The 19,494-nt window shown below is 42.6% G+C and overlaps 1 protein-coding gene across 1 annotated transcript; it reads left to right on the top strand.

The window, feature by feature from the left end:
- Nucleotides 1-204: 204 nt before the first annotated feature.
- On the top strand, nucleotides 205-17,813 carry hyou1 (hypoxia up-regulated 1). Its single transcript, XM_071543288.1, has 24 exons — nucleotides 205-370; nucleotides 2,030-2,102; nucleotides 2,372-2,465; nucleotides 2,759-2,837; nucleotides 2,987-3,141; nucleotides 4,167-4,243; nucleotides 4,355-4,536; nucleotides 4,656-4,771; nucleotides 5,775-5,961; nucleotides 6,604-6,738; nucleotides 7,427-7,509; nucleotides 7,709-7,841; nucleotides 8,177-8,361; nucleotides 9,000-9,138; nucleotides 10,061-10,118; nucleotides 10,686-10,762; nucleotides 10,971-11,132; nucleotides 11,411-11,571; nucleotides 11,674-11,761; nucleotides 12,785-13,041; nucleotides 13,129-13,213; nucleotides 14,280-14,541; nucleotides 14,767-14,868; nucleotides 15,768-17,813. The coding sequence occupies exons 2-24, from the start codon at nucleotides 2,036-2,038 to the stop codon at nucleotides 15,815-15,817; spliced, it is 2,934 nt and encodes a 977-aa protein (XP_071399389.1). The 5' UTR covers nucleotides 205-370; nucleotides 2,030-2,035; the 3' UTR covers nucleotides 15,818-17,813.
- The last annotated feature ends 1,681 nt before the right edge of the window (nucleotides 17,814-19,494 follow it).

Here is a 19,494-nt window from a genome sequence, read left to right as displayed (position 1 = left end):
TAAAATATAGTCTTTATTTTCATTTTGGACGTTTGTATTCCTCAAAATATACGTTTTAACATATTTTTCCACCAATAACGCGTTTTATTTTGAAAGTCATGAGCGGAAGTTGTATGTATAATTCTGGCAATCTTGACGTCGCTTTTTACTCGCAGCAGCGGCTTCAGTAGATCCAATGAGGTGACGCCGCGTTCCGGGCCCGACGGTGGACAGCAAGCCGGTGATAAGGGGAAATAAAAACTAACAAGTCTGACTACAAAGAAGCTCCGAATCAAAGAAACGAGGGAAGCTAAGCTCATAAACGTCCTGGAAAAACACTCTCTGTTGATATAATCCCCTTCACAGTTTCGTTTGTGCTGGCCAAGGAAAGGTAAGTGCATGCCATTGCACAGTGTTTCAATCATGCTTTCTTATTGATGGTTGTCAGACAGTCCGCTAGCTAGCAGTAGCTGTCAAACTTGTGTTATAGCTATGGCTATCAACGTTTATAGTACTAGCTAATTACTTTGAAAAGGTCAACAAATAGAGTGGGGTTTCCACATTGTCCAGTGGTGGTTTAATTGAACTGTTTTTGCATTATCTTTCACGCTGTAACCCTACACAATAGTACACCCATATGTCATACAAATCAGCAGCCGAACTTATCTTTCCACTAGCCAGTTCATCCAGGTGGTTTCCAGAAGCGAAGAGAGAGTGGGCTTTTGAATGATGAGGATTTCACTTGTGCATCCGTTTAGCATTCATGCCTCAGTGTTTCACCAGGGGCTAGAAGTTTCTATGCTAATACATGCAGATTGCCTGTTGTTTTCTCCCTAAAAAAGAGAGACAAAGCTCTGTTCTTAGATGTGTGCCATCCCATTTTTAACCTCTGGTAAAGACATGCTCTTGCCTCTCTTAAATTAAAATCAAATGGCATATGTTCTGTTTCTGAGTGCAGAGCCACTTTGGCTCATTGTAGATGTTCAGCCTTTAGCCAACATCAAAGCCTTACAATGGCATTAATGCCACGTGTTTGGAAACAGTCTGCACCTGTGGGTGGGATCAAGTTCATTAGATGCTTTGCACGTTCTTGGTCAAAGGCCAATGCACTACCTGGCAGTACACCCAGCCGTAACACACTGATCCCACCTGAAGTGAATCTCAGCTCCATGAGCTCTGAAGGAACCATGTGAGGAATCATGAATAATGATGGGACATATGACCAATACACAGGATATGATGTAACTATCTCTTGTGCTGTTGAGCAGCTGTGGAGAAGCCTAGCTTGGATGTAAACGGAAAAAGAGGGAGAGCAGGTATGTCGTCGGGCTTGTCAAGTAGCAGATCATCTTGTTATGTTGCCCTTTCTGAGGGGCCATGTCCCAGGTGTTGTACTTCCACATTATGAATAGAGAGGGACGAGCGACAAAGCTAGGCATACAGCACCAGCGCAGTGTAGGTGGAAGAGGAGAGATGGGGAGGAGATAAAGGCTTTCTCCAGTAACAGGGGTGCGTGGGAATTGGCTGCCATGAATGACATTTCCGTGGTCCTGTAAGGTAATACGCAAAAGTTTAGGTGGCGAATATGTGCGAGGTGCTTGAATTGATCCTTGAAGAGACGAAAATAGAAATGTCTTCATGGATGAATCAACTGTTTACTGCTGACTGTGCCATTAAACAGAAACTGCTATTAAGACAGCAGAGCGGATATCCTTCACTTTCAATGCGAGAATGGCAGGAAATACTGATGTTACCCACAATGAGTTCAGTGGCAAAGTTGTGGTAAACGTTCAAGTCGCTCGATGTGGTTTTCCAAACTCGCCGTTGAACCTGAAGGAATGCAGCTCTTCTTTTCCCTACAATACCAAAATCTGAGCCTTCCATGGCATAGGCTACATTTTGCAGGAATAGTTCTGATAGAATCACTGTTTCTATTTTAATTCCCTGTCAGAATTTGGTGAAAACCTGAGAAATCTAAGTATTACTATGCACAGATCCATTATACTGATGCTGAATATATTTTTTTCATGTCATTTTTTTTTCTTTACAGGTCATCATGAGGAGGAAGCTGGCGTTGAGTGCTCTCTTCTGCCTTGTTCTGGCAATGTTGCCTTCTCACACAGGTAATGTGATCCATCTAGTTGTACTTTCTTGCATGCAGCACTGGTGGTTGTAGTATTGTCAACAAATAGTGTTTTCCCTTGCAATACCATGCCAGATTAAGTACTGTGATGCCAACAATGCCACGCCAAAGACTACATAAAACTACTTGCTGCTCAATAATTGGAAATAGATTTAGATGAGATAAATCAAAGCAACAATCCTATGCTACTTCAGAATCCTGTGTGCCATGCTGACTTGCTTTACATAACACACTGATTTGTCTTTGCAGCTTCTGTAGCCGTCATGTCAGTTGACTTGGGCAGTGAGTGGATGAAAATAGCAATAGTGAAACCTGGTGTGCCAATGGAGATCGCTCTCAATAAGTGAGTATAACTGAGGCTCAGTATGGATTCCTGTGTCCACATTGTATTCTGCTTTTGTGCGTTTGACTGTTCATCCTCATCAAGCGTTGTAAATATACACAATCTATGTGAGTGCCCACATGGAAACCTGACTAGGAAGTGAGAGGAAACGAAGCCGAGATAAACGCTCTCACCAAGCTTTCAGTTTCCTTCACATATCTTTGAAAAGTACGCTAAAGTAATGGGCAGCCATGATGGTACAAAAGCAAGCAAAATCTCTCAAAGGTCTCTATACTTTGTCTCTTGTCTCTCAGGGAGTCGAGGAGGAAAACGCCCATAGCCGTATGCCTAAAGGAAAACGAGCGACTTTTCGGAGACAGTGCATTAGGAGTGGTACGACCCGTTCTCAGATTTCCTCACGCTTATTAAAATGTCAACTTGATCTGAGATTCCATACACGCAAGGATGAGTTGCACAATGTGTACAACTCGTCCTGCAGTGGTAATCTCCCTAATAACATGGAGGTATTGCTTACATTTCAGTCGGTGAAGAACCCCAAGTTTGTGTACAGGCACCTGCAGAGCCTCCTGGGCAAGAAGCACGACAACCCGCAGGTGGCGCTCTACCAGGCGCGCTTCCCCGAGCACCAGCTGCTGGAGGACCCGGTCAGAGGCACGGCGTACTTCAAAAACTCTGAGTAAGTCTCTGGAAGTATTTTGGCCATTCATTTGTAGCATAGAGATTTAAAAAAAAAAAAAGCTTGTTTCTACGTGGTTCCTTTCATTCAATCAGTCCTAGAGTTTACAAGGCAAGACAAAATGGTTAAAGGAAAGTTAAGCGTCTGCCTGAAGAAGCCTCAGACTCTGAAGGTCGACATTGATAACTATGGTGCCATGTTTTGTGCCAGTTATTAAATTCTTTGTGGCTTGACCCGACAAGCCCGGCTCGTTTCATTATTTAGCCTCTAGCATATAATGCAGCATGACAGGCTGCGCTGCTCTACATGTCCACATTTGTAATGATCTTTACCTCTGCTAACGCTCTCTTCATCATCCATCATCACAGATCTCTGTGTGACAGGGTGGGAGCTAGCTAGCCTTATGGGTATTGTAGTAGTTGTCATGGAAACATCAGTACCTGATGGTGAAAAACTGTATTTCTCAATATGGAGATTCGTAATCAATGACCGTCACACCATAAAATGCTTTCCTTCCCATTAGAAGACACTTGTACTTGATGCCATTATTGCCAGTTATCATCAATTACATTGGGTGGAAATATCAGCTATAATTCTAGCTGTGTTAAAAGGAATGTTAGTTCATTGATAATGTTATGTTCATAAATATTGACTGAGCTGCCTAGGATCATAGGAAATGCATATGTGAATTCTGTTAGTTCTGTTTTTTTTTCCATTTGTGTAAAGCCAGCTGTCATTTGAATCCATGACATTGTCACATAAATAAAAGTTTTGCTACTCTCTGTCGCTGACTGATATAACACAATAGTGGTTCAACCTATTGTAGAAGATGTAGAAGATCACCTGGCACCAAAGATCAGCCAATAGCAGATGGCAGTTGCAATAGCACGCTTTTAACAATTAGGTGTCAGCAAACCCACAACAGCTGTCTAGGGTTTTGTTACTCTTTAAGCATGGTGCTGATATTTTTTCTTCGGTGGTTGTGTAGATGTAACCTGGTTTGTGTCTGTTTTTGTTACTGCCAGAGAACTGCAGTACACGACTGAGGAGCTCCTTGGGATGGTGCTGAACTATTCTCGTGGACTGGCTCAGGACTTCGCAGGTTAGTCTGTTCATTAACGGCGAAATAAGTTAATCAGTTCAAGCATATTCTAATGTACGCTGAGTGTTTTTTGTTTTATTTTTTCTTCCTAACCTTTACCGTCACCCGCAGAACAAACAATCAAAGACGCGGTGATCACCGTCCCGGCCTTCTTCAACCAGGCGGAGCGCAGGGCCGTCCTGCAGGCGGCCCAGATGGGGGGCGTGAAGGTCCTGCAGCTCATCAACGACAACACAGCCGTGGCCCTGAACTACGGCGTCTTCAGGAGGAAAGACATCGACAGCACAGCCAAGGTGAACGTCCAGCGTTACACCTAAATACACCGACAACGGGCTCGGAGGTCGTGATTGAAAAGAGGCAGTTTGTTTGCTTGACATGGGTGCATTAATAAGACGATCTTGTCTCCTTGCAGAATGTGATGTTTTATGACATGGGCTCCGGCAGCACCACGGCAACCATCGTCACTTACCAGACGGTCAAGACCAAGGAGTCGGGCACCCAGCCCCAGCTGCAGATCCGAGGTGTCGGGTGAGTCCGCCGGCCCGTGACGTGATAAGTGATAGCACCTATACGCACAAGACGTCGACCCTCTGTCTGATGATAATATCGACAACCCAGGCCTCTCACTACAAGGCATGGTGATGTGAAGATGAGATATGAGGATGTGTTATGAAAGCATCTTATTACACCACCTGAAACACCGCTTCATCGTCGAGGAGGCTTTGTAGACGGGAAGCAGGTTCTGTTTTTGATGAGATCAAAATGCATTTCAGTAAATAGAAATTCATCGTGAACCCCTGCAGTAATGGTTTTATCCTGGCTTTTGGAGAGGCTGAGGCAGCCTCAGTGCCGTGTGGTGAAGTTGCCAGTTTGGTGGGTGTTGTGTGGAGAACAGCCTTTTGGCAGACAGAGCAAATGTGATCGTATGGTTTGGGGGGTTGAGCAAAAATAAAAGAAAGGAATCAGAAAGCCAGTATCTCTTTTAGAAGGGCTACAGAATAGGGGGGAAACAGTGGTTTTAAGATAATTTTTTTGTATCCTCCTTTATCACCCAAAGCTGGTGGGGGAAAAAAAAAGAAAGCCAGTGATGCATGGCTCATACATTGTTTAGTACCCACCATTTGTTAAGGTAAATTGATATCTCGCATGTGCTATGGCTGAATACTGATGCGATGATGTTCGGTACACTGAACATGCACTAGGAGCTGCTGTGGTAACATAAGCCCCTCAGCACACAGGGCTTCTCATTGACTCTTACAGGAGTGATGCAGCGTAAAGGCATATAGTCAAGTTCTAATGATGATAGAAGTTTTAATGATGATTTTTTTCCCTTGTTTTCGATTAGGCTCGGGCTGAAATGCCTTAGGCTGCCTGCTCAAGCTCTAGATAAGCAGGGAGAACCTTAACGTCTGCAGATAAAGGTTTAGGGATATTACATGTGGGTGTTTGTTTATCCAGATTTCCTTTTGAATGTAAAAGATAGTGAACGCTTCCCCATTCAAAAGCCCAATCCTCACACTCGGTCACCTAGGTTCGACCGGGGGCTGGGCGGCTTCGAGATGGACCTGCGCCTCCGCGACCACCTGGCCAAGCTGTTCAACGAGCAGAAGAAGAGCAAGAAGGACGTGAGGGAGAACCACCGGGCCATGGCCAAGCTGCTCAAAGAGGCTCAGAGGCTCAAGACGGTGCTGAGCGCCAACGTCGACTTCATGGCCCAGGTGACCGACCTCTCTATCCTCCGTCCGTCTTTTTTGGATTCCTGGTTGCGCTCCGTCCCGCAGGGTGGTGTCTTATGTCAGAACTAAAACCAGGCTAATGGCGGGGGTTAACATCCTGCTCCATGATGGTGTCTGCTTTTTTTTACCAGTATTCAAGATCTTGATTTTAGATGCCATAATTTAAGACTCAATTTCATTTTAGAGGTCTTAAAAATGTTGCAGTTTCTTGGTGCGCTGTTTATCCCATGAGAAATCAGCTGTCATGCAGACTTACTATATATTCTACATCTGCAGTTGCATGTTTATTTCAGTTGTGGAAATGCTCTAATATTTCATTCTAACTGACATTAAGAAGTCGTAAACGTCTATGCATTTCATCCACCAACCTGATTATTCTTTATACATTAACACTGCCAAAACAAATACAAATACATGTGTGATTATGATTGATGGTGCAAGAGGCAAACATCGCTAATCCAATACAGGATTCCATGGAAAGACGGGGATGACAGTGTACAAATATTAGCAATGAAACATGAGCTGGAGCATATCACTTTGTCACTCCTGACCAAATAGTCTGCTATTGATCGATGCGGTACTATTCAAGTGAAACAAAATGTCTTTGTATTATTTTTTTTTCAGGTAGAAGGTCTGATGGATGACATTGACTTCAAAGCCAAGGTGACCCGGGCCGAATTTGAAGCCCTGTGCGCCGATCTGTTCGAGCGGGTGCCCCGCCCGGTGCAGGACGCCCTCGCCTCCTCAGAGATGAGCCTGGTCAGTATACTCATTACCTGCATGCAAATATTTCTCTACCGAGTGCAAGTCCACAGTCCCACTTGACATTGGGCCGTTTGCTACAGCAGATACAGGAAAGTAGAATAAGAATATCGCAAAAGAGGGTCATATGAAAAGCATTCATTACAGCATTATGTTGATGAAAAATAGGAATGAAAAATATGTACGATTACAAGAATATACCAAAATTATGAAATATGGGCAGTATGAAATGAATTATAAAAATATCAATGGACATGGAATAGAGAACAAATGAGAGGAAAAACAATATGTCAAATTACAGGATGTATGCAGGATGTGCTTGTGCTGGTGAAATTGAAGTGTTTCTCTCCAATACAAAAACATCCATCATTTGAATACATGCAACGCCCATTCTGACAGCAAAAGTGACACCAAAGTAAAACTCATTATGAAATGTTATTGAGGTTATTTGCCTAGAGGTTTTAGCACTATTTTTAGAGGGCCAGGGTCACTTTTTGTTTTTGAAATATTGAGCAGTGAGCATCCAGTAGCAACGATTATCCCACATGAATGTCTGTGTTTTGGAATGGAAACTGTGTGTGTGTTCTTGCTGTGCTGTGCGGGACGTATAGGTCTGTGCCTTGTGCAAGTGCTTCTGTTGCAGAGACTTTTGTTGTCGCTGCTAACCTTTCACTTCCTCCTGCAGGACGACATCGAGCAGGTGATCTTAGTCGGCGGCTCCACTCGCGTCCCCAAGGTGCAGGAAGTGCTGCTCAAAGCTGTGGGGAAGTAAGTGACGAACACATAAGACTTTGAATAAACATTCACCCTCGATAATGCACCTAAATTTGAATGTGCAAATTCTGTCTTCAACCTCTATTCTACAGTCTTGTCTCACTGAAATAAAGAGATAAAATTCAGCAAGTGCAATGAAGTTTCTAGGGTTGGAAGTATCTGTATTTGTGACGATGTGCGTTTGTCTGTGCAGGGAGGAGCTGGGGAAGAACATCAATGCGGATGAAGCAGCAGCCATGGGCGCCGTGTACCAGGCCGCTGCCCTCAGCAAGGCCTTTAAGGTCAAGCCCTTCCTGGTCCGAGACGCTGCTGTCTTCCCCATTCAGGTTAGTGCAGCTGCTGGATATAGATTTAAATCAAAAGTCTGTGACACCCACACTCACACAATTAAAACGAGCTGTGGTACTTTGTAAAGGATAGTAGGTAATAGTAAGCTCTTGTTTGACCAAATACTAACACTTAAAGATATTGAATGATGAAAGATATTGAATGATGAAGGTAATGTTTATTGTCCCATAATATAGCGTTTTGGAACAGTACGCTGTTGTACAGTTCAATCTTTGGAGCTGCAGTAGGATAACATGCAGTATACAGTTTTGTTTAAATGGATATACTCCGTGAGCCGTGTTAAAACCAACCACACGGTATTTCTGTCCCCCAGGTGGAGTTCACCCGCGAGACAGAGGAGGAGGGGAGCAAAGTCCTGAAGCACAACAAGCGCATCCTCTTCCACAGGATGGCGCCCTACCCCCAGCGCAAGGTCATCACCTTCAACCGCTACAGCGACGACTTCGCTTTCGAAATCAACTACGGCGACCTCAGCTTCCTGGGACAGGAGGACCTCAGGTAGGATGCGTGATGGGAGTGGGAGGAATTCTACTTCCAGCGCTTGCTTTAGCACCTTGGGCTTCCTAAAAATACCCTGAGAGTCAACACAGTTAATAAAACTTCTGGACTGATGCCAATATTGCTCTTATTTCAGCTCGCTCTGCCAACGAGCTTCGTAAATCAAGGATAGCTTTAGCAACTCTTGAAAGTGCAATGTTTTACTGCATTCAGGTCATATTGGAAAGATGGTAGACACAAGCTTCCTAGTTGAAAATACCTTTCATATCAGCTCTGAGGTTACAAATGCTCATGAATTCCTACCATAACCAACAAGGAAATATCTGCAGTTTAGTGTAGCAAATGTTTTATTCATTTCAAGTAAAGCAAACAAAATGAACGATTTTTATCACATAAGTCCGACGCAACCGCAGACACTCTCTGGGTGTTGTGGTTGACACTGCAATGTTTAGTTTGCTGTATATATCAGTCACTGTGTGCATGTGTGAAGTGTCAAAAAAGCTGATCAGGAGCAAGCAAAGTTCCAAGTTGTCGCTTCGAGCCGTTAGGTCACACCGTCAGTTTTTCCCCACGTGACGTGAGCGCCGCATTCGACTGTAAGCCACGGCTCCCTCTCTTACCGTTTGTCCTCTCTGCAGTGTGTTCGGCTCTCCGAACCTGACCACAGTCAAGCTGTCCGGCGTGGGCAGCAGCTTCCAGAAGCACACAGACGCCGAGTCGAAGGGCATCAAGGCCCACTTCAACATGGACGAGAGCGGCGTGCTGCTGCTGGACCGGGTCAGTTGTGCCGTTTAGTCCGTTTTTAACTTTGCCCCATCTAGGGCTGTAGCTGTCGATTCATTTGGTAACTGTGGATTCTGCTGAATATTCGAACGATTAAACAAGCAATTAGGATTTGAAAATCCTAAGAGTACCTTCAAACATCCTTCATGGAAAAAAATAAACACACTGTTCAGCTAAGCAGCTGTAGCCACGTAACTAAGCAACAGCACATCTTTCCCTAAGCTTTTGTTAAGCCAGTGTCATTTGCTGCACTATAAAAGGAACTGCAGTGTACCATGATTACGAAATACGAAACAGAGAAAACAGCTGTGAAACTGAGGTAGTTTGGTATCTGACACAGAGTCTCTTTTTGGATTGGTGTTTTCTTTTCCTGAACTGTCCTGTAGCTCCTTTTCGGAAAGTATTTCTTGACTATGGTCTGTCAAACATAATGGGTTAGCCTTGTGTCGCGTTCCCGCTCTGCTGCCCCTCTTTGTGCTCCAAGCGGTTGCCATGGTGGTCAATGAGGCTTATTAAAATCAAAGCCAAACGCGCTTGACTCCGAGAAAATGTGCTTAACTGAAAGAAGATTAATCAAGGTGAAAACTTTCACACCAAAAAGTCTGAGGATTTATGCGTACCTAATCTCCAGACAGTCCGTGCAATTTCCACACTCAAAATGCATGCTTCTTGCACAAGGAAGCAGTCAGGCCCTGCGTCAGTAAACCCATCAGCTATACTTAGGCACACATCTGAAAATAAAGAAGTGTCAACTGGTATGAGGGCTGGAGCTCAAACATAAGGGAGGATGAAAAGTCAAATTTTTTTCTTTTATTTTTCAAATCGGTTCACCTGAGTAATCAAGGAAGTTGGAAAGGAACATTTTGCAATCTTATAAATGAGGTTAACTTATCATTGCTCTGATTTCCATCTACAGGTTGAGTCGGTCTTTGAAACCATTGTGGAGGAGAAGGAAGAGGAATCCACATTAACAAGTAGGTTTCGCAAACTCATGACTGTAACCTGAGCCATCTAGAATCTATGGCTCGGTGTCAGAGGAGTGTGGTGTTGTGTGACTAGTTATTGCCTTTTGACTTGCATTCACAAACAGTTAAATGAAAATGAGGCATGTTGGTCTTTCTTTGGTTTAGAAATGATAAGAACGTGATTGATGACATTTGTTGTTCTGCTTTCCCCTTGATTCATCCAAAATATTGTATTTCCACCAATAACGACAAGAAAGCAGTTGCACCATTAATTGGGCTTTAAAACCACCCACAGTGGGGCATTTCAGAGCCATCAATACAATAGATTATATAGAGGACTCCCCTCTGTTCCACTTCACTGTTGCATCTATTCCTCCTTTACCCCCTCTATCCAGCCAGCCACCAGGACAGACATCTGAGATGTTACAGGACATTTACATGAGAAATTTGACTAAAGTGGCCCTTTGCTACAGCTTTTAAAATGTAATTCCAGTAGTACAGTATGTAAAATGTCGTGTGTGTTGCCATATTACTACATTACCCATAGTTTCATAACTGATTCACGTTTTCTTTCAGAACTGGGAAACACAATTTCCACCTTGTTTGGAGGAGGTTCCTCAGAACCAGCCCCAAATATGACGGAGCCAGTCCAGGTAACTAGCGCTCTGTGCTGCCCCTGCTGGACACTGCAGGGACATACCTGCTCTGAACTGAAGCACACAATATTCTGCATTATACTGTATATCAGGGATGTGTGTTTTTTTCTGGATCCTGGGTTTTTGGGGACATCCAGTGCCCATAGAACTAAATGTATACTACCTGGCCTGAGATCGTGCTTTACATCTGTCTTGTGGTGTCCAGGATGAGGAGGAGGTGCCTCCAGAGTCTGGAAAGGAGACGAAGGAGGAGGCCCAGAAGGAAGAGGCTCCTCAGGAGGAGAAGCCAGAGGATGTGGAGAAAACCCCGGGGGAAGAGCCGACCCAGGAGAAGACAGAGGAGGCAGGCAGCACGACTGAGGCCAAGGTAGGACCTGTCACTCGCAATCTCCAGTGAGAAAATGATCATAGAGGTTTTCTTTTGACCAATTGTCAGAGTGAAAACACTTTTAGAAAACAGTTTTTGTCCCATACAAAAGATTGAAGTGAAAATACCATTACATCATTTTTTTCCCAGGCTTTCATACCCTGATTTTTTGAAATATTTCTTGGTGATGGTCATTAGTGTCTTGAAGTGGTTAGAAAGATCTCGCAGTGTGTCAAGTCCTGGTCAAGACTCATATTAGGTTGTGCCTTTTATTTAAGGAGGAAAAGGAGGGAGAGAAATCTGCGGAAGCGGAGAAGGAAGCGGAGAAGAAGGCAAAATCTCAGAAGAAGACCAAGATCTCCGAAGACGTCAACGTGGAGCTCCTCATCAACGACATCCTCAACCCCACCGTGGAAGATATCACCTCCTCTAAAAAGAAGTAAAGCAGAGATTTTCTTCATTTTGAACTTTCTTCTCCTTTTTGGTTCAGTGTTATTGGTTGTGTTGGAGAACGAGTCTAAAGGTCTTGGTATCTCTTCAGGCTGCAGGACCTGACCGACAGAGACCTGGAGAAACAGGAGAGGGAGAAGACGCTCAACAGTCTCGAGGCGTTTATCTTTGAGACACAGGTAAAAACTGAAACTTCCTTCAAAATATACATATGTTTCATTGATACTTTTAATTGTACAATTTGTTCTTTGATTACCTCCACCACTGCATATTTTGATCCTTCGCTATTTTTTATTGGCTATACCAAAGATTTCCTTGCCTTTTTTGAAGGACTTTAGTCCTTGCTACCAGCAGTGTTCCCTCTAATCTTTGAGCACTTTGAAGAAGCTAAAACATCTCCTGGGTATTGTGTTGAGGAAAGTGAACGATGATGTGCACTTCAACCACACATGAGCCTACTCAATTTCCAGAAATGTTATCAAAATATTCTCACTATATCATCTTTTGAATGTGTTTTTGTCAAATCTATTAACTTTAATTGCCAAAAACACAGTAACAGTATTAAGTTGGAACAAAGAAAATCTATTGTGTCTCAAAAGTCACAGTTGCCATAAAATGAATGAATGAAAAAAGATGAAGTTGAATGGCTAAAGTCCCTGTCCAACAAGTCATTCAACAGTTTTTGTGCAGCAGGAGAGAAAATGGGGTTTAAACTAAATCAATACGAGAAGAAACAAGGAGATGAATGATTTAATTTTGTCACTGGCAGGAAATAATACAAATACAAATAACAAAGGAAGCAACGACTTGAAACTTAAGAGAAAAAATATAATACTGATGTCACGCTGCAAGATTTCTGTGTTTTGAAGTCTTCAAAATCCAAACAATTACCTCTCTGTACTATGACTGACAGGCCACAGACACTGTACGCCTCAGTACGCCATCAGAATTGATTATAGAAATGATATAACAGTGATATGGCACCTCATCAAAGCCCCTTTCCCACAACACACACACACTCTCTCTCTCTCTCTCTCTCTCTCTCTCTCTCTCTCTCTCTCTCTCTCTCTCTCTCTCTCTCCTCTCTCTCTCTCTCTCTCTCTCTCTCTCTCTCTCTCTCTCTCTCTCTCTCTCTCTCTCTCTCTCTCTCTCTCTCTCTCTCTCTCTCTCTCTCTCTCTTCTCCCCCCCCCCCCCCCTCCAGGACAAGCTGTACCAGGAGGAGTACCAGCTGGTGGTGTCGGCGGAGGAGAACGAGCAGATCACCGGCAAGCTGAGCGAGGCGTCGGCCTGGATGGACGAGGACGGCTACTCGGCCACCACCAAGGAGCTGAGGGAGAAGCTGTCGGCGCTCAAGACCCTGTGCAAGGCCATGTTCTTCCGGGTGGAGGAGCGCCGCAAGTGGCCCGACCGCCTGGCCGCCCTGGACAGCATGCTCAACACCTCCAGCTTCTTCCTCAGGTGAGGGCGGGCGAAGGGAGGCGGGAGATATCGGGGGGGGCCGCGGGGTCATTCGGTACTCGGAGTTGATTGTTTTTTCTTTCAAAGGAGCGCTAAGCTGATTCCAGAGGATGACCAGATCTTCACCGAAGTGGAGCTGAAGACGTTAGAGAAAGTGATCAACGAGACCACGGTGAGTTTTAAGTTCTGCGACTGTCCTCACACCACCATCCTGCAAGTTACCTAGTTTAACACTACATTACAACTTTGGTAGATTACGGGTTCTTAAATGTTTTCATGTCACACATCCCCAAATTGACACAGTTAGGGCCATATTTGAAAATATTTCGTTCCAAGAAGAGTTTTCAGTAACCCTTTAAATTACAGGCCATTAATTACGTAGTAATGACTGGAAAGTAATAGCCGAGTAAAATAGATAATAGGTAATAACTAGTTATAGCATTAGAATGACTGGTAATTATTGAGTAATATACAAGTAAAAAAAGGTGCTTTTCTGCGATTCTGCAGTTTCTGTTTTCTTTTATTTGTGTAGAGTTGGTATGGATTTGTATACCTATGTGAATATTGTGCATAGTCAGTGTTGGTATGTCTTTTCTATAATATAGAATGTATAATTGTATGTATTCTACATGATAAGCAAAGGAAAACCTAATGAAAAAACAGATTGCTTCTGCCCAGGTGTCGTCACTTTCTGTAATGACTGTCCCTCCCCCCTATGGAAGATAAATCAATTGAGACAGTGTGTTTCTTCCTTTTTCAACTGTTACTCAGTAATTACCAGTCATTGTAATGGTATAACTAGTTATTATATCTATTTTACTTGGATATTACTTAGTTATCTCCGGTCATTACTGTGTAATTAATGGCCTGTAATTGAAAGTGTTACTGAGTTTTCTTGTTGATCATTTAGTAGTGAAATGTAAAACTATTTACACTCTACATGTGGAGATAATAGGAGTGAGAGTGTAACATATAATTGCAATAGTCATTCTTACACATCTTCCAATGATTCACTCTCTAACCTCTAGTGAATTAAATGATAGTGAATTTAAACCACACGTCATTTTGCGGGGGACCACTGGAGCCCTCTCAAGGCCCCTTAAGGCATCCCCAGACCCCACTTTGAGAACCCCTGTGGTGGATCATGTCGCCCTGTGTCATTCAGTGTTGTTAAACCTAAAAAGCATACACAGTGAACTTAGCCCCCGCCCTCACTCACCCCCTCCGTCTCCTTGCAGACGTGGAAGAACGAGACGGTGGCGGAGCAGGACAAGCGCTCGCCACAGGAGCGGCCGATCCTGCTGTCCAAAGACATCGAGGCCAAGCTGACCCTGCTGGACCGCGAGGTCAACTACCTGCTCAACAAGGCCAAGTTCGCCAAGCCCAAGGCTAAGGCCAAAGCCAAGAACAGCACCAGCTCCGACAAAACCAGCAAGGCCAACAGCACAGCCGAGGAGAAAGTCATTCCTCCCACGGAGGAGGGCGCAGACAAAAACAGCGGTGGGTGAAACAGCAATAAGGCACAAGTGCTGGTTTATTTTAGAGCTTAAAAATGGAATAGGATTTTTGTTGTACCGTGTTTTCATTTTAATTGTGTTTTTTTCCTGTTATGATTATTATGCTTCTTTTGTGAATATGAAAATAGGATTCCAGCTGCCACCACTGCTTGAAAATCCCATCTGCTGTATTATTATTTCCTCATTTAAATGCTTGGTCTCTTCTCAGAAAACACTGAGGAAGCGCAGCCGGGTGAGGCACCGCCCACCGAGGAGACGACTGCAGAGAAAACAGACTCAGATAGCCAATCACAGCCCACAGAGGAAACAGGTCGGTCTGCCGTACCAGTCAGTCACCAGTCAGTTATATTCCTCTCAAATGAGGAATATAACAAAATTTCTAATAATTCCACAAGGTATAATGTGTAGGCAATTAAGTGATAATGTAATAACTGCTGGATAATGTAATAAGTTGTCAAAATGTAATAACTTGAGGTGTCAAATTCTTGGTCAATATTGTCATTACTACATCTTTTGAAGTAATAATCGCTGGTTAATGTAATAATGTGATTCTATTGTATTTTCAACCCATATTGCATTTTCAACCCAAACAAAGACAATTCATATCTTTGATAAGGCTGTTAAATTAAGTCATCATAATAAGAATAGTCACTACCTCTTTGAAACTGTGATATACATGAGCTGCTAAAGCCCAGCTGACATTTCACCACATAAAGAACGTGTGAACTCTAATCATCCGGCTTTGTAATAATAAATGCAAATAATGTGATGATGTACATTTCAGGCAAGCTGCTGCTAATTTTTTTTTTTTTAAATGGCAAGGAAGGTGCCATTGTCAGAATCTGAAGTAATTAAAAAGCACGCATTTTAGCATGAGCGTAGACGGTAAGATGACTAGCCCGCTCTGTATTTTTCCAGCCTAGTTCCGGCCGAGACCTTTTCAAAAATGTCACAGCGATTCAAGCTCCACTAACAGGCTTTGCCATAGCAACTGCATTTCGTGTGCAGGTATAAGCACACTCAACATGCGCTTCAGTCGCTCAGCACTGGTTTCCTTGAACTAGAAGATGCTCGGTAGAGAATGTACGTCTTTCAGCGGCACATTGAAGCCTCGGCAATATTTTCAGTATCGAGTTGCTATTCGTGTAGAAATCCCACATGCACACACACACACAGTACTCATTCTTCCCTTTTCTGCCCTCTTTTCAGAACCGACGGAGAAGCCCCAATCTGAAAACCACATAGAGGATGAATTATAACAGCTGGAACTGGAAAAAAATATTTCACTATATTTATTGACAGTGTATAAATGTTCAAGTTTCCTTCTCTCTCTCTCTTTTTTTTTTTTTTCCTTTTGGTTTTCGTTTTGTTTTTACGCCCCTGTTTATTGAACTCCCGGAAATTGATTGGATACGATCGGAGACCCCTCGTCTCATCACCTTGTTTTTTTTTTGCCCCCTCTCTTCCTCTCCTGTGCTGTGCTGTTCATCTCTTTTCCTCTCTCACTGATGCTGTAAGCAAGGAGCACTTATAGACCATGGGGGAAACAGTTTAACAAATTAAGGTTCGAGACATGATACCTTCCCACATAACGTACAACTAATAATGACTGCAAAGAGAGATGAATGCAGCACTTGTGCATACTGATGTAAGGACAAGGACCAGTGGTAATATATTCTGGCGTGTCACTCATTAGCGTTTCATTTATTGCATTGTCCTCTGCACTGTATCATCAACCATGGTTTGTGTTTGTGGGGATATTATTTGTCCAAATACCTGCACTTTTATTGACTCCTCTTGGCCTCTAAGTGTAACTGTTGGTGCTGATGTTCACGTGCAAATTGATCACAGCGGGAGGGAAAAATGCTCTTTTGAAGGATTCTCTCCGTGGAAAGAGCCAGAGCTCCCAATCCAGAATTTATTTGGCCGTGTATATTTTTAGGAATATTCAGAAAGAGTTTTGAAGAGTTTGACTTGAACATGGAAAACAAGCTTTGTGCAACTTTCATAACCAATCATAACTCAAAAACACAGGGTTATTTTTGCTTCAAAATGCTTACAAACACGACAAACAGCGTTTTACACAACAGTTTTACACAAATGTAATTTGATTTGATTTGAATGGAAAAACATCTTCAACCCAGTGAATTATAATACAAACAAAAGCTACTAGCGGGGCAGCTGGGTTTCACTACAGGATTTCATACCGCAATTACCATTTTAAACTTGAAACATAAATATCGGACGTGTATTCGCTACAGTCTTTAAGAGAAAGATGCACTACCTCATAAGACTAAGTTATACGTTTTCATTGGAACTCAACTCTTGAAGCGTCGACATTATACCTTTCCTGAAGCGCTGGTATATATGTGCATCTTCTGCAAAAGAGCGAATCATAAAACCACCCGTCTTATAAAGCCCCTAACTTCTCAAGATATGTCCTTCAAGGGATATTTCACTTTCATACATTTTCCTTTTTTTTTCCAGTATGCTTACCTCGTGGGACTCAACTTCCAACATTACTCACCTCCTGGACTGTATATTCAGCACCAGCATTCAGGCTTTTTTCAATTACCTTACTGATCACTGAAAAACAGCATAATTACATCTTCATACAATACAAAACAGCACATACTGTGGTCCATCCTGTTTATATATGTAGTACATGGCAAACTGTATGTGTTAAAAGTAATCTCCATTGAGTACTGCAGCCATCAGTGTTGGTTGTTATACCAAAATATCACTTTAATGACTGCTACCAAATCGGGATGACCTCAACATTTCAAACAAACTGGCGGCGACACATCAGCTCTCCATCAGTCCGTTATAGTCCAGTTAAATACTTTGACAAACTAAAAATCACTCGCAGTTAGTTTTTCTACCGATGCCAATATGACCTTTGAGAACTGCTTGAATGTGCTGCACTGATAGTGGACAAAACCCCATGTTTTCAAAGTCTCATAAGCTGCTAAATGTCGTAGAAGAGATGGTCTATTAGTGTGGTCACTGTTCTTTACCTCGACATGCAGACGTTGGCCCTCGGCGCAGATCCCAGCTCAGATGTTGGGTCGTCTTTTCATAGGACAGTGGGGAAACTGAACTCGGATCAGTGGCTTTGGGGCAACTGTGTTCTTGTGTGTGTGTGTGCATCACCCCAGATAATTTGAAGGGGGGAACTGAAGCAAAGAAGAGTCGGGAATGGGAGATGCCAACAATGTTTTGTTTCTAAACTGTTAATAAAAGTTCTTTTTTTTAGTTTGGTTGTCATTTTTTCGTTTAATGGCTTAATTACCTAATCTCCCTTTGGGGTTTCCTTCAACCAGAGGGGCCTGGTTCCTGTGCCGCCAAGCATCCACCCTGCTGAAGTGTCCTTGAGCAAGACATTGAATCCCTACCAGCTGCTGTTCTGTAGCTGAACCTGACCTTTGACCTCCCTGTGGAGGGGGCAAGAGAAAAGAAAATTTCTCTACAGGGATCAATAAAGTTTATTATTGTTAACTTTGTTAGTCGCTGGTTGTCAGGTTATTGCTCACTACTTGATTTTATATGTATATAGTTAAGGGTCTCTCAAGTGTTACAAGTTATTTAGTTTGTGTTTAATTTGAGTTATTTAACCAAGAATAATCTAAGGATTACCCAAGATGTTTTAACGATGAAGATCTTTTATAAACGTAAATGTTTTCATACTAACGTTTTAGTTTCTGAGAACAAGTAAATAATTATTGAATGAACTTTGTAGCAAATGGATGGCTGCTGAGGAAAAATTGGAAAAATCTGGTCACGTTATCAAACTGGCAGAAAAGAAACACTGAATGGAAGAGCATCGTATATTGCCCATAAAGTTTCTGTAGATGATTTCATTCTGTCATTCTTGACAGAACATACTTCCAAAAAATATACAGTTTATGAGCAATTAACTAAGGAAAATATACAGAGCCTGCCAGGGCCACTTGGTAGATATAATAAATAAATGTGGAAACCCCTGCTCTAAGTTTTGAGATCCATGCGTGCGTATTAACAATCCAAATTAGTAATCTGTACTCTTAAATTAGTAATCCGTACTCTGAAATTAGTAATCCGTACTCTCAATTTAGTAATCTGTACTCTCGAATTAGTTAACTGTACTCCTTCAATTTTCCAAGCACTGAACCAGGTTACCTGCCCCTTTCCATGCCTGCATCAAATGGTTGACTTGGTTCGGTGCTTATAAAACTGATGGTACAGATTACTTAATCAAGGACACTAGTTGTTAAATTGAAGGCATGGATTACTAATTTGAGAGTATGGATTACTAAATAGAGAGTACGGATTACTGAATAGAGAGTATGGATTTCAAAACAAGAGAGCACGGGTTTCCACATTGAATAGAACTGTAATAGCAGGGTGCAAAATTAGTTTGTCCCAAGGTTGCTACTATAATCAGTTGATGAGTTAACTGGCTGCAGCAATTCAAAATAAATGAAAATCTATAAATTGTTTGCCCTGCAGGGTATAGGGGCCTTTGTCCCTGAAGGGCAACAACTCAAGAGTGAATTAGCCTATTACTAAAACACCAAGTCAGGGCAGCTAGCAGAGACAAGGGGTTGGGCAATGTGAGCAGATGTAGGCCAACAACTAAGACTTGACCTGGTATTGTGTCAGGCACTCAGCAGGCTGTCAGGCTCACTGTGCCATGAACAAGCAGCTGAGGCTGAGCAGCAAGGCTGGGAGGCCAGTGTGCACCCAGTGGAAATTGGGTGCCATGGATTTAGCAAAAAAACCAAACAAAACTGAATTAATTTAGATGTGAAATGGAGCTGCAATGATGGAAATAAGACGGAAAAAGTAAATATGTTCCAATAATGGTAGAAAGACCATAGTAAGAAACATGCAGACAAAATAATATACTTTTATTAAAAATTTTATTATATAAAAGTAGGGTATTGTGGTTATATAC

The sequence above is a fragment of the Centroberyx affinis genome, unplaced genomic scaffold (assembly GCF_046629955.1).
Source record: "Centroberyx affinis isolate AG114_WGS23_722 - 3 ecotype Tasmania unplaced genomic scaffold, CSIRO-AGI_Caff_v1 ptg004281l_1, whole genome shotgun sequence".
Lineage (NCBI taxonomy): Eukaryota > Metazoa > Chordata > Actinopteri > Beryciformes > Berycidae > Centroberyx > Centroberyx affinis.
Note: the sequence above shows the minus strand (reverse complement) of the source record. Positions and strands in the feature narration are given on the sequence as shown.